General features: G+C 43.2%; 1 protein-coding gene and 1 pseudogene across 1 annotated transcript; one reads left to right on the top strand and one right to left on the bottom strand.

Annotated features, from left to right (window-relative positions):
* The first annotated feature begins 435 nt into the window (after window positions 1-435).
* Window positions 436-11,829, top strand: LOC119284005 (annotated as a pseudogene).
* LOC119289628 lies at window positions 1,435-6,100 on the bottom strand. Its single transcript, XM_037568911.1, has 7 exons — window positions 5,696-6,100; window positions 3,467-3,664; window positions 3,293-3,376; window positions 2,735-2,821; window positions 2,519-2,623; window positions 2,045-2,101; window positions 1,435-1,728 (listed from the first exon to the last, which is right to left on the bottom strand). Exons 1-5 carry the CDS (start codon window positions 5,837-5,839, stop codon window positions 2,564-2,566), a joined length of 573 nt encoding a protein of 190 aa, XP_037424808.1. The 5' UTR covers window positions 5,840-6,100; the 3' UTR covers window positions 1,435-1,728; window positions 2,045-2,101; window positions 2,519-2,563.
* Window positions 11,830-13,198: the final 1,369 nt, after the last annotated feature.

Below are 13,198 nucleotides of genomic sequence, written 5' to 3'. Positions count from 1 at the left end.
CATAAACATAAATATGGACGTACCATCGGACTCCGACATATCCAACTTGTGCCTGTAAATGTTGGTGCAGCGTGGAGACTCGGGATTGGGTGGGTTGGTAATGATGCATGCTAGTGTACGTAGGCTACAACATATGCATCCCTCGCCAAGCTCGCTGACAAGTGTGTTCAGAAACGCGGTGTTCTCAGCAAACAAATCAGCCTTAAGACTGTTTGCGAGCCTAAATGTGGTGGCGTTATGCCTCTTCATCAGCATCCCTGGAGTTATTTACCCAAAACCACCACATTATGGGTTAGGGTAACATCGGTACCACATTTGAGGCAGGGCACAAAAAACCACCAGAATTGCGCCTAATACGTAACGCGGAGCATTGATTGTCCGATTTACTTGCGAAGACAGCAAAACCGACAAGTTGGCCCCAACTGTCGGGCTGACATGGCGTGCCTATGTGGATAATTTGCTGAGGTGGCAAAAGGGTCCCACCTGTCAATGACTCTTTATCCTTTTTCATCTTCTCTTTTTATTTCTCATGGGCATTTCAGCAAACACGCTATGGGCGTGTCATGAGCGGCGCAACGACCAGGCAAGGCCGTGTGGGCGGCGCACCGGGGAGCAGGCCGAGGCAGTTGCGGCGAGGAGAAGCTCGGGTGGCGCTGCAGAGAGGACGACAATGGGCTCGGGCAGAGAGGACGCCACAGACTTGCCGCTGCGGTAGGACATGCCCTCCACGACGCGCGCCAGGCGGAGCAGCAGGGCGACGGGTTCCGGCGGTTCGTCATCCCCATCGCCTACCTCTACCACCCGCTCTTCCACGGCTCGGCCGGCCCGCTTTGGCTGCCCTGCTCCGTCGACGAGTTCCTCCGCCTGCGCGCTTGTCGACCGGGAGACGGCGCACTCGCACTCCTCCACTACAAGAAATATGTCAACTTGTGACCTTGACTATTGGTCACTGAAAGGTCATTGTTTTTCATTTGCGACCTTTTTTTTACCAAAACAGAAGGTCAAAAGCTGAGGGTCGTTAACTGACTATAGCGACCAAAATATTCCTACTGTGGCGTTTTGGTCACTAGCAACCTCCCCAGGCCACGTAGGCATCCAGCATGGCAAGCTGATGTGGCACAAGATTCAGCCCGGTCTAATTCAGTTTTCTACATGGGCCTAGCCCATTAATTCGGCCTTTTTACTTTATTTTTTTCCTGTGATTTTAGTAGCTACGTGGGTCCGGCCCAACAATTCAGCCTTTGATTTCTTTGCATGGCCCTTTTAACAGCAGGTTTTCTTTTGATCTTTGTTTGGGCCATTTATAGCTTGTCCCACCAATCAAATGGGTGCCACTTGTCATCATCTCACACATTGGGCCCACTTGACAGGAATTTCAAAATTGCTCAAATTATTTTCATAAATGGGTCCCACAAGTCAGGTATCCATTCCACAAACCAGATTCAATGCCAATATATTTTCCAGTACAGAAATGCATTTCAGGTAAACAATATTATTCTAAGAATATGTACATAACTCCCAGCATTTGAATAACAATTAGCAAGGACATATACATCAAATTCTCAGCAAAATCAGCAGTACATCCAAATTCCAAGGGCAACATTACAACAAAGTCCTGCATCTCCCTAGGAGCAGGAGGGATAAGAGAGCATGCATGAAGGCCTGCATGCCTTGCTTCTTCCAACTTCGTCCTAGAGCTCACGTCAAAACATGAATGAAGGCAATCATCTGCATGTTATAAAACAAAATGGTTATGAACAAAATGTATGAACTGAAAGGAGCAAGCTATTTTGTATTTGAGAAACTGAAAAATGCACGAACAATTTTTCAGAAGATAACTGAACTTTTGTGCATGCATTTAGACAGGAAAACAAGGGCTTGTAGTATACACATTAATTAGAACAGGATCGCAAGACACAAATATAAGCTAGAATTGACAAGTGCACATTAATTTTAACATAGCATCACTAGCTCTCTTGTTGTCTGCATATTAAACCATATGGAAAAATGCTCAGGAGTGGGATTTTTGTTGGAAGGGACTTACGGTGGCCACCGACTTGTTCTTGGGGTTCTTCTGCTTGAACTCCACGCGGAACTCGCCCCTGACAATAACCAACCAACAAACAACAAGTTCAGAACAACGGCCGCCCGAAAACCACGGGAAAACAGGAAGGTGGTAAACATAAGGGCAGGTGAAACTAATAATTAACATCACAGGAGAGAAAACATAGATTGACTATATAATAACAGTATATTCCTTAGCAAAAGATGCCGTTAGGACCTATACAGATTGACTGAACAGTATATTCCAACACAAACACATGACAACAAAATCCTCTTCAATTGATATGCAAAAGAAGACACATCTCCCATGTTTAGCAATCAGGATCAACCATGAAGCTTTCACTACTCCTACATCAGTAAGCTTTTACTACTCCTATTGCTAGTGTTCTAAACCAACAGAGCAATGCTATAGGAGTAGAAAAGGGAACTAGAGGTAGGAGAGGGAGCCGCTCACCGGAGAGCTTGTGGTCACCGCCATACAAAGCCGCCGTCATGCCAGTCACCTCAAGAAGCACCACTGCGCCGGAGACGCCACTAGACATGTGCAAGAGCAGAGCACCTGCTGCATCCAAATCCAAATTGAACAGGAACAAAAATTTAGGAATGGTTGCAACCATGCTTTTCAAGGCACACAATAGAAAAAATCGCAAAGAATGAGACGACGCCTTTCCTGATCTGCTTCCCATACTTGGATCCAATGTTGGCCGTGTTCCGTGTTAAGGAGCTCAAGTTCAATGTTTAGCCACAGTATCCACAGCTGCCAGTAAGAAACAAACAGCACACATCATCAAACTGGACATAGATGTTTTATATACAAACCTGAAGCTACAGTCCTACTTTATGAATAGTTTGACCGGACTATGCGTGTCAAATGAAATATAACAAGTTTATGAATAGTTTGACAAAAGACAGAAGTGGAAGGCACAGATGGGTCAGTAGAGCGGTGCAATCTAGAGTAGCATATTTCAACCTCCTACACCTAGAAATGGCAGGGAAGCTCCCAATCCAGCACAAGGCGCATCAGAGGACATGCACATGCCCGCCGTCGTCGCGGCAAATCAGGACGAGGCAGGCCGCAGAGGGCGGCGGCCAGACCCAGCGGCCGCTGCGTGCGCGCGATACGCGGTGCAGTCCCGGGGCCTACTACTTGTAAGCAAGGAGCAACACAGTAGCATACAGCAGGCACGGATCTGGCGCAGCTGGATGGATGGATGGAGAAGGAGCTGACCACTCGGCGGAGCGTGTGGTCGAAGGAGCAGCGGGCGAGGTCCGGGGACTTCGGGCGATGTCCAGCGGGCGATCTCTGGCTAGACTGCGAATGGAAGAGGCGGAGGCGAGGAGACTTTAGAATAAGCCCATTGCAACTTTGGAATTGCATAGCAGGAGACTGGGCAACATTTACTTGGTGCAGCAGGACAATGGCAAGCTCGTGTTTTGCACCTGGGAAACTGCCATCATTTTCCCTGGCCATGAAAACTGATGGGGCAGTACCTTCACTCTTTTGTGCAGGATCTTCATATACAATCTGAAGTTTAGCTAGCTCGTTCTGAGTTTCAGCAAGCTCTTGCTTATCCTGCAGAACTTGTACACATTTCTGAACCTGCACCAAAGTAGGTTCCATCATGAGTTATGCACTGAAGAACATTACAAAAGCTAACGGGTTACAGTTACTGAAAGGAAAACTGGGTGTAAGTAAGCTATTTAGCTTGATTGACTAGCACTACTAAAATATTTACATCATCAAGCTTTTCTTAAAGGGACATTTTTACCCCTAGTTGGTTCCTACCCACGGGTTTTGCCCTTACTTTTCGAGCTTGCTCAGTTTTGCCCTTACTTTTTCCGTCGAGGTCCCTCGAATGCCCTTTGACCGTTTGACCAAAACTTTGAAAATTCACAACTAATTCATATGAACTCAAAAAAATGCAAATAAGATATCAAAATGTTCAGATAAACATTACATTTATGGGCATATCATTTGCATTCAGGACAAAAGCATCATTTAAACTACCAGAGGTAATTAACGTTATTAACATTATTAAAAATAAATAGGTATAAACAATATTTTTTTCGTGAATAAAAATTATATGCAAATGTAGGTGATGTTTTCTGAACATCCTGATACCTTATTTGTATTTTTCCTGAGTTCGTATCAACTTGTTATGAAGTTTCCAAATAATGGTCAAAGTCGTTAGAACATTCATAACAAGTTGATACAAACTCAGAAAAATGCAAATAAGTTATCAGGATGTTCAGAAAACATCACCTACATTTGCATGTAATTTTTATTCATGAAAAAAATATTGTTTATACCTATTTATTTCTAATAATATTAATAACATTAATTACTTAGGGTAGTTAAATGATGCTTTTGTCCTGAATGCAAATGATATGCCCATAAAGGTAATGTTTATCTGAACATTTTGATATCTTATTTGCATTTTTCTGAGTTCGTATGAATTAGTTATAAATTTTCAAAGTTTTGGTCAAATGGTCAAAGGGCATTCGAGGGACCTCGATGGAAAAAGTAAGGGCAAAACTGAGCAAGATCGAAAAGTAAGGGCAAAACCCGTGGGTAGGAACCAACTAGGGGTAAAAATGCAAATGTCCCTTTCTTAAAATGCCCTGGGGTGCCTTAACATGACCGTAAAAAGAGGCAGCTAGCAAGAACTGACAACCTTAAAACATGGATCAAGCAATCACATCAAGCCAGTTAAATAGCCGTTGCCTGTTTTAAACCTTATCACAACTTGACCTCTTGCAGTACTATCAGTTATAGAGTTATAATTGTACGTAGATTAACAATTGGCCAATCACGTTAAGAGAACCAAAAATAATATGCAAGTATGATATCTTAGTAGCTAATTAGTGTGTGACTAAGTAGATGAGGTGCTACTTGCAGTTACAACTAGAGGGAGTACCCATGGTAACACTTTTAATCCCAAATAAAAAATCATTTACCTTTGATATGGACAAAATGTTGCCAAAGCATTAGTCCAGTTCTAGTAGATGCAGATGTAGGAAAGAAAAATCTAACTAGAGGAAACTCGAAAATAAAAACATGAAACTTTCAGTTCAAGGCAAACATAATCCACTGTTTAATGCATTTACTACATGAGATCGGAAATAAAGATACTACTCCTAGAAAGCAACATAGTTAGTTTGACAGAAGCAGGAGACACCCGCAGCTAGAACAATTCTCCCGAGTTTTGCTGCAAGCAGTTAGTTAACAGCAGGAGCCATGAGCCCCCAACTAATGACACAGAGATCTCGCTAGTAGGCGGAAATGAACCATGGAATCCCCGTATCGGGCTGAATCCTTGGCCCAGATGTGTCAGCAGAGTGGTGCAATCTACTACTGGTACCATATTTCAACCTCATACACCTAGAAATGGCAGGGAAGCTCCCAATCCAGCACAAGGCGCAGCAGAGGACATGCACATGCCCGCTGTCGTCGCGGCAAATCAGGACGAGGCAGGCGGCAGAGGGCCGCGGGCAGACCCAGCGGCCGCCGCGCGCGTGCGATACGCGGCGCAGTCCTGGGACCTACTACTCCTAAGCAAGCATCAACACAGCAGCAGACACAAGGCACGGATCTGGCGCAGATGGATGGATGGATGGAGAAGGAGCTGACCTCTCGGCGGAGCGTGTGGTCGAAGGAGCAGCGGGCGAGGTCCGGGGCGAGGGCGAAGGGGCCGGAGACGGAGGCTGGCCGCGCCGGGGACGCCATCAGATGCGATGCTCCGCGATTTGATGGTGGTGGCAGCGCTTGGCGCATGAGGATGAGAGGGTGGTGGTGTCGATCTGGATCGGTCAGACGTCGGCGGCGCGAGGAGGCGCGGATCTAGCTCATCGATGGCGCGGATCCGGAAGGCCCGCTGTGGCCATGGCGGGGGACATGACCCACTTGAGGACAGGGAGGCGTGGGGATTCGGGCTCCTCGCCGTCGACGACCATGGCGCGGGGGCGGCGGCGGCTAGGGTTGGCCGAGCGGGTGCAGGTGCGGGAGAGAAGGGTTGGAACGGTGGGGAGTGGGGGGCGTGGGGGCTGCGTGGGTGAGGGGGTGAGAGGGCTACATGGGTGAGAGGGTGAGGGGATGAGGTCCGCCGTTGGATCCGGGAGCATCCGACGGTGTCTGATGTATGATCCGCGTGATATGCGTATGGACCAATCAGAACGCAAAAAACAATTCAAAGACTTTGTGACCTTTTAAATAGGTCATGGAAAAATCATTTTCCATTTTTAAGGTACTCAAAATGAGTTTTTTTTTGTAAAAGACCTATCAAATATTTGTTCAAGTGATATCATACTCCACAAAAGATTACATCTTGGATTGGTAAACATTATCGACAAAGGATTTTTTATTTTCTTTGCGAAAAAGAACCATTTTCCATTTTCCTAGTGCCCAAAAGGAGTTTTTTTGTGAAGGACCTACCAAATATTTGTTGCAAAATTGGACCAAATCATTTTTCTAAAATACTAGGCCATATTTAATCCACAATTGACCAAATGGTTGGGTGTAAAAAGTTTTGATTCACCTCTCGTGAAAAAGACAAATTTCCGCCGATTCAGTTGGAAGCGGGTCAAATTTGAACTGCAGCTGCCTCATAGTTTGCTATTTATTTTTTTCCAAAAATCATTTATAGGTACATAAGTATCTATTTAATCAGAGAAATACCAAAAAAAATTCAAGATTCAAGCACTAGCTAGGAACGGTCATTCCCGCCGTTTTGACCGCATTTTGAAACGGGCATAAACAATTCAAAAAAAATCAAAAAATTGGGAAACCTTCGCATTGTGTCATCTTATGTGGCCAAGTTTCCAGGAAAAATAATAAATTTGTAATACGGTAATTATTTTAAAAAAGTGTTTTCAGAAACGAGCTATCATGCGTGAAGATTCATGGCTTTCAAGCCAAATGATCAATCTTATGGCCACATTCATGGCATAGTTTATTCAAATGATCTCATATTGTGCACAAGGGTGCATCTTGAAATTCCAAAGAATGTTGCCTAAGGAAGTTTTCATTTTCTTTGCACGGAAAATTCATTTTTCATTTTCCGAGTGTCCAAAAGGAGGTTTTTTTGTGAAGGAACTACCAAATAATTATTGCAAAAATGGACCAAATCAATTTTATAAAATACTAGGCCATATATAATGCACAATTGACAAAATGGTTGGGTGAAAAAAGTTTTGATCCACCTGTGGTGAAAAAGACAAATTGCCGTCGATTCAGTTGGAAACGGGTCAAATTTGAACTGTAGCTGCCTTGTAGTTTGCTCTTTATTTTTTCTAAAAATTATTTCTAGGTAAATAAGTATCTATTTAATCACAGCAACACCAAAAAAATTCCAAGATTCAACCACTAGCAAGGAACGGTCAAGCCCGCCATTTTGACCGTATTTTGAAACGGGCATAAAAAATTCAAAAAAAAATAAAAAGTTGGAAAACCTTCACATTGTGTCATATTATGTGGCCAAGTTTTCAGGAAAAATAGTAAACTTGTAATACGGCAATTATTTTAAAAAAGTGTTCTCAAAAACGAGCTATCATGCGTGAAGATTCATGGCTTTCAATCCAAATGATCAATCTTATGGCCACATTCATGGCATAGTTTGTTCAAATGATCTCATATTATGCACAAGGGTGCATCTTGGAATTCCAAAGAATGTTGCCTAAGGAAGTTATTATTTTCTTTGCACGGAAAATTCATTTTTCATTTTCCGAGTGCCCAAAAGGAGGTTTTTTGTTGAAGGAACTACCAAATAATTGTTGTAAAAATGGACCAAATCAATTTTATAAAATATTAGACCATATATAATGCACAATTGACAAAATGGTTTGGTGAAAAAAGTTTTGATCCACCTCTGGTGAAAAAGACAAATTGCCGCCGATTCAGCTGGAAACGGGTCAAATTTGAACTGTAGCTACCTTGTAGTTTGCTCTTTATTTTTTCCAAAAATCATTTCTAGGTAAATAAGTATCTATTTAATCATAGAAACACAAAAAAATTCCAAGATTCAACCACTAGCTAGGAACGGTCAAGCCCACCGTTATGACCGCATTTTGAAACATGCATAGAAAATTCAAAAAAAATCAAAAAATTGGAAAACCTTCACATTGTGTCATTATATGTGACCAAGTTTACAAAAAAAATAATAAACTTATAATACGGTAATTATTTTAAAAAAGTATTCTCATAAATGAGCTATCATCTATGAAGATTCATGGCTTTCAAGCCAAATGATCAATCTTATGGCCACATTCATGGCATAGTTTGTTCAGATGATCTCATATTGTGCACAAGGGTACATCTTGGAATTCTAAACAATGTTGCCTAAGGAAGTTTTCATTTTCTTTGCACAGAAAATTCATTTTTCATTTTCCGAGTGCCCAAAAGGAGGTTTTTTTGTGAAGGACCTCCCAAATAATTGTTGCAAAATTGGACCTAATGAATTTTCTAAAATACTAGGACATATTTAATGCACAATTGACAAAATGGTTGGGTGCAAAAAGTTTTGATCCACCTCTCGTGAAAAAGACAAATTTCCGCCGATTCAGTTGGAAGCGGGTCAAATTTGAACTGCAGCTGCCTCATAGTTTGCTATTTATTTTTTCCAAAAATCATTTCTAGTTACATAAGTACCTATGTAATAAGAGAAACACCAAAAAAAATTCCAAGATTCAACCACTAGCTAGGAACGGTCATTCCCGCCGTTTTGACCGCATTTTCAAACGGGCATAAAAAATTCAAAAAAATCTAAAAATTGGGAAACCTTCGCATTGTGTCATTATATGTGGCCAAGTTCCCAGGAAAAATAACAAACTTGTAATACGGAAATTATTTTTAAAAAGTGTTCTCAGAAATGAGCTATCATCTCTGAAGATTCATGGCTTTCAAGCCAAATGATCAATCTTATGGCCACATTCATGGCATAGTTTGTTCAAATGATCTCATATTGTGCACAAGGGTATATCTTGGAATTCCAAAGAATGTTGCCTAAGGAAGTTTTCATTTTCTTTGCACGGAAAATTCATTTTTCATTTTCCGAGTGCCCAAAAGGAGGTTTTTTTGTGAAGGACCTCCCAAATAATTGTTGCAAAATTGGACCAAATCAATTTTCTAAAATACTAGGACATATTTAATGCACAATTGACAAAATGGTTGGGTGGAAAAAGTTTTGATCCACCTCTCGTGAAAAAGACAAATTTCCGCCGATTCAGTTGGAAGCGGGTCAAATTTGAACTGCAACTGCCTCATAGTTTGCTATTTATTTTTTCCAAAAATCATTTCTAGTTACATAAGTACCTATTTAATCAGAGAAACACCAAAAAAATTCCAAGATTCAGCCACTAGCTAGGAACGGTCATTCCCGCCGTTTTGACCGCATTTTGAAACGGGCATAAAAAATTCAAAAAAAATCAAAAAATTGGGAAACCTTCGCATTGTGTCATTATATGTGGCCAAGATCCCAGGAAAAATAACAAACTTGTAATACGGCAATTATTTTAAAAAAGTGTTCTCAGAAATGAGCTATCATCTCTGAAGATTCATGGCTTTCAAGCCAAATGATCAATCTTATGGCCACATTCATGGCATAGTTTGTTCAAATGATCTCATATTGTGCACAAGGGTACATCTTGGAATTCCAAACAATGTTGCCTAAGGAAGTTTTCATTTTCTTTGCACGGAAAATTCATTTTTCATTTTCCGAGTGCCCAAAAGGAGGTTTTTTTGTGAAGGACCTCCCAAATAATTGTTGCAAAATTGGACCTAATCAATTTTCTAAAATACTAGGACATATTTAATGCACAATTGACAAAATGGTTGGGTGCAAAAAGTTTTGATCCACCTCTCGTGAAAAAGACAAATTTCCGCCGATTCAGTTGGAAGCGGGTCAAATTTGAACTGCAGCTGCCTCATAGTTTGCTATTTATTTTTTCCAAAAATCATTTCTAGTTACATAAGTACCTATTTAATCAGAGAAACACCAAAAAAATTCCAAGATTCAACCACTAGCTAGGAACGGTCATTCCCGCCGTTTTGACCGTATTTTGGAACGGGCATAAAAAATTGAAAAAAAATCAAAAAATTGAGAAACCTTCACATTGTGTCATTATATGCGGCCAAGATCCCAGGAAAAATAACAAACTTGTAATACGGCAATTATTTTAAAAAAATGTTCTCAGAAATGAGCTATCATCTCTGAAGATTCATGGCTTTCAAGCCAAATGATCAATCTTATGGCCACATTCGTGGCATAGTTTGTTCAAATGATCTCATATTATGCACAAGGGTGCATATTGGAATGGCAAACAATGTTGCCTAAGGAAGTTTTCATTTTCTTAGGACGAAAAAACCATTTTTCATTTTCCGAGTGCTCAAAAGGAGGTTTTTTTGTGAAGGAACTACCAAATAATTGTTGCAAAATTGGACCAAATCAATTTTCTAAAATACTAGGACATATTTAATGCACAATTGACAAAATGGTTGGGTGGAAAAAGTTTTGATCCACCTCTCGTGAAAAAGACAAATTTCCGCCGATTCAGTTGGAAGCGGGTCAAATTTGAATTGCAGCTGCCTTATAGTTTGCTATTTATTTTTTCCAAAAATCATTTCTAGTTACATAAGTACCTATTTAATCATAAATACATGGTTTGGTGGCGATACATTGAGGTTTGGGCGGTGGCCGAGGGCCCCAACTCTAGAGCGCGTAAACTCGCATGCCCGCCGCGTGGTCACCGCGTGACCGTGGCGTTGCCATGTGTTCTGGGCGGCCTAGGTATGTCTACTGGGTTGGGCACTCTCCATGTAGGTGCTAGGAAGAAAATCACAACATAAGATTCTCACGAGGAGACCGATCGATGCTCAAACATGAATAAGCAGCCAAGTGTTTGATTTGCGGTACGGGAAATACACATGGCTAATGGGCGTGAGTTTTGGCTGAGGATGATCAGTTACTAAGAAGACCGTCTTCACAAATTTTCAGCTCAAAAGGAGGAGCCTATGTGGTACTTGCTTTGCAAACTACCACACTGGACATAAATACGAATGTTGAAGCTCGGCTCAAAATAATGAATGGATTGAGCTGGCATTTGGTGGAGGATGGTTATTTGGGCATAGAAAAGCACTGTAGAAAATGGATACTATTTGGACATGCCAAAGTGGTACTTCCTTCACAAACTGTTGTTTTGAACAGAATAGGAAAATGAATATTTTTGAATTATTTTTGAACTAGGCAAGGAAGGTTTTTACATATTTGACGAAGATATGACCCAAAGAATTTATGAGATTTTTTTGGGAATTTTGGGAATGACAGAAATATAGGTTGCTTCACAACCTAGGGCAAAAACCGCCACATGGACATGACACATAGGCAAAACTGATGAGGTGGCGCCTAGTCATAGCAACCCACCACAATTTACAAGGCTATGACCATCTATATTGGTCATTAACAACTAGAAATAAGGCAGCGGACTAGCGTTGTTTGCTTTATGACCTTTTCGTGTAAGGAAATTACGACCTTTCTGACCAAAATGGTCTCAATGGTTTAGGGTTTGGAGCCCCTCGAACATCTTTTGACCAATTGGTCTGAAATGGTCATAGATCTATGACCAATTCTTCCAGGGTCACTGACACAAGGTCACTAGTTGACATATTTCTTGTAGTGCTCCTCCTCCTCGCACCGTGTGCACGTGCAGGCCGGCGGCCAACAGCAGCACGACTACCCCTTCGCCCCGTGCACCCGCGCCAAAATCACCTCCTGATCGCACGGGGTCGACCTCGCCTACCCAGACTGCGACGGTGGGTTCCTGAAGGAGATGAGGCGGACCCCACCGGCCTCCGCTTACCTCCGCCGCCCGCGCGTGCACCACGCCAACGATGTGCGCCTTCGCCGCAGTCGCCGTGCCGCGGCTGCGGCTGCCGCGGCCGCCTCTGTCGGAAGTGGGGGAGGGGGCGACCGCGCGCCTTTCAACTCGGTCATCATGCTCCAGCGCTCGGCGCAGCAGCGGGGGACGAGAAAGATGGTGGCGGGGCGGATCCTTGTCGGATCCGGGCGAGACGGATGACAGGTAGCTGGAAGTGCGGCTGGAGAACGGATGGCAGGTAGCTGAGCGGCAGGGAGGCTCGCCGGTGATGGCTCGTCGGGCTAAGGCTTCGACGGCGGCACGAGTACGGCTGGCTGTGGTTGCGGTCTGTGGGGAAGAAGAAGGCTTGGAGGGAGAGAGAAAGGAATAAGAGAGAGGCCGACAGGTGGACCTTCGACCACCTCTGCAAATTATCCATGTAGGCATGCCACATCGGCCCGACAGGTGGGCCCAACCGGTCAGATCCGCTGCTTTCATGGCCAAATTCGAGCATCAGTGCTCCGTGTTACGTATTAGGTGCAATTCTGGTGGTTTTTTGTGTCGTGCCTCAAATGTGGTACCGATCTGTTACCCTAACCCATAATGTGGTGGTTTTGGGTAAATAACTCGCATCCCTATCCTTGAACTAGCCTGCCGCATGAGTGTGATGTACAATAATCATTTCTTTGCCCGAACAAAAAGTTAAGGATATTTACTTCCAGCATCGGCTTACCAGCTTGGGGTAATTTGCCTTCAAGTACGTGGAGAAGTCGCCGGCCGTGGCTGCCCCCCCGAACGCATTGGCTGGAGACGCTGGCGACGGTGGGACCCCGTGTGGCACGTGTGGCGCCCTGAACGAGATCGGATGTGCGTTGGAGACGAGTGGGCCAACATGAGGCTGGCTGGAGCCAGGTGTGGCCTTGTTGAAACTTGCTAGGCGCCCGGGAAACATGCTGTTGTTGCAGGGCACCGGATCCGGAGGGGTGTCCCACGTGCTCCTCGCGTAGCACACCTGGTCCGCAGCATGAATCTGTTGAATTAAAAAAATGTTGGTGTCGCGCTACTTGTAATTATAACATCTACAAATGAATTGGCAATCAAGATAAAAAACCATTGCTCCGAAGAAGTCTAGAGTCCCTTTATAATGCCCCACGCTGCATTGTACCCACATACGCTTGTACTGTATCTCGTCAAATGCAGATATTCGAGGAAAAGTCTTGTGCGGGAGGTTTAGTAATCCAAGATCAAGGTTATCTAGGTAGAATACCTACGGCAAAGGAAAACAACT

The sequence above is a fragment of the Triticum dicoccoides genome, chromosome 4A, assembly GCF_002162155.2.
Source record: "Triticum dicoccoides isolate Atlit2015 ecotype Zavitan chromosome 4A, WEW_v2.0, whole genome shotgun sequence".
Classification (NCBI taxonomy): domain Eukaryota; kingdom Viridiplantae; phylum Streptophyta; class Magnoliopsida; order Poales; family Poaceae; genus Triticum; species Triticum dicoccoides.
The sequence above is the reverse complement of the archived record's forward strand: the minus strand, read 5'-3'. Positions and strand labels throughout refer to the sequence as shown.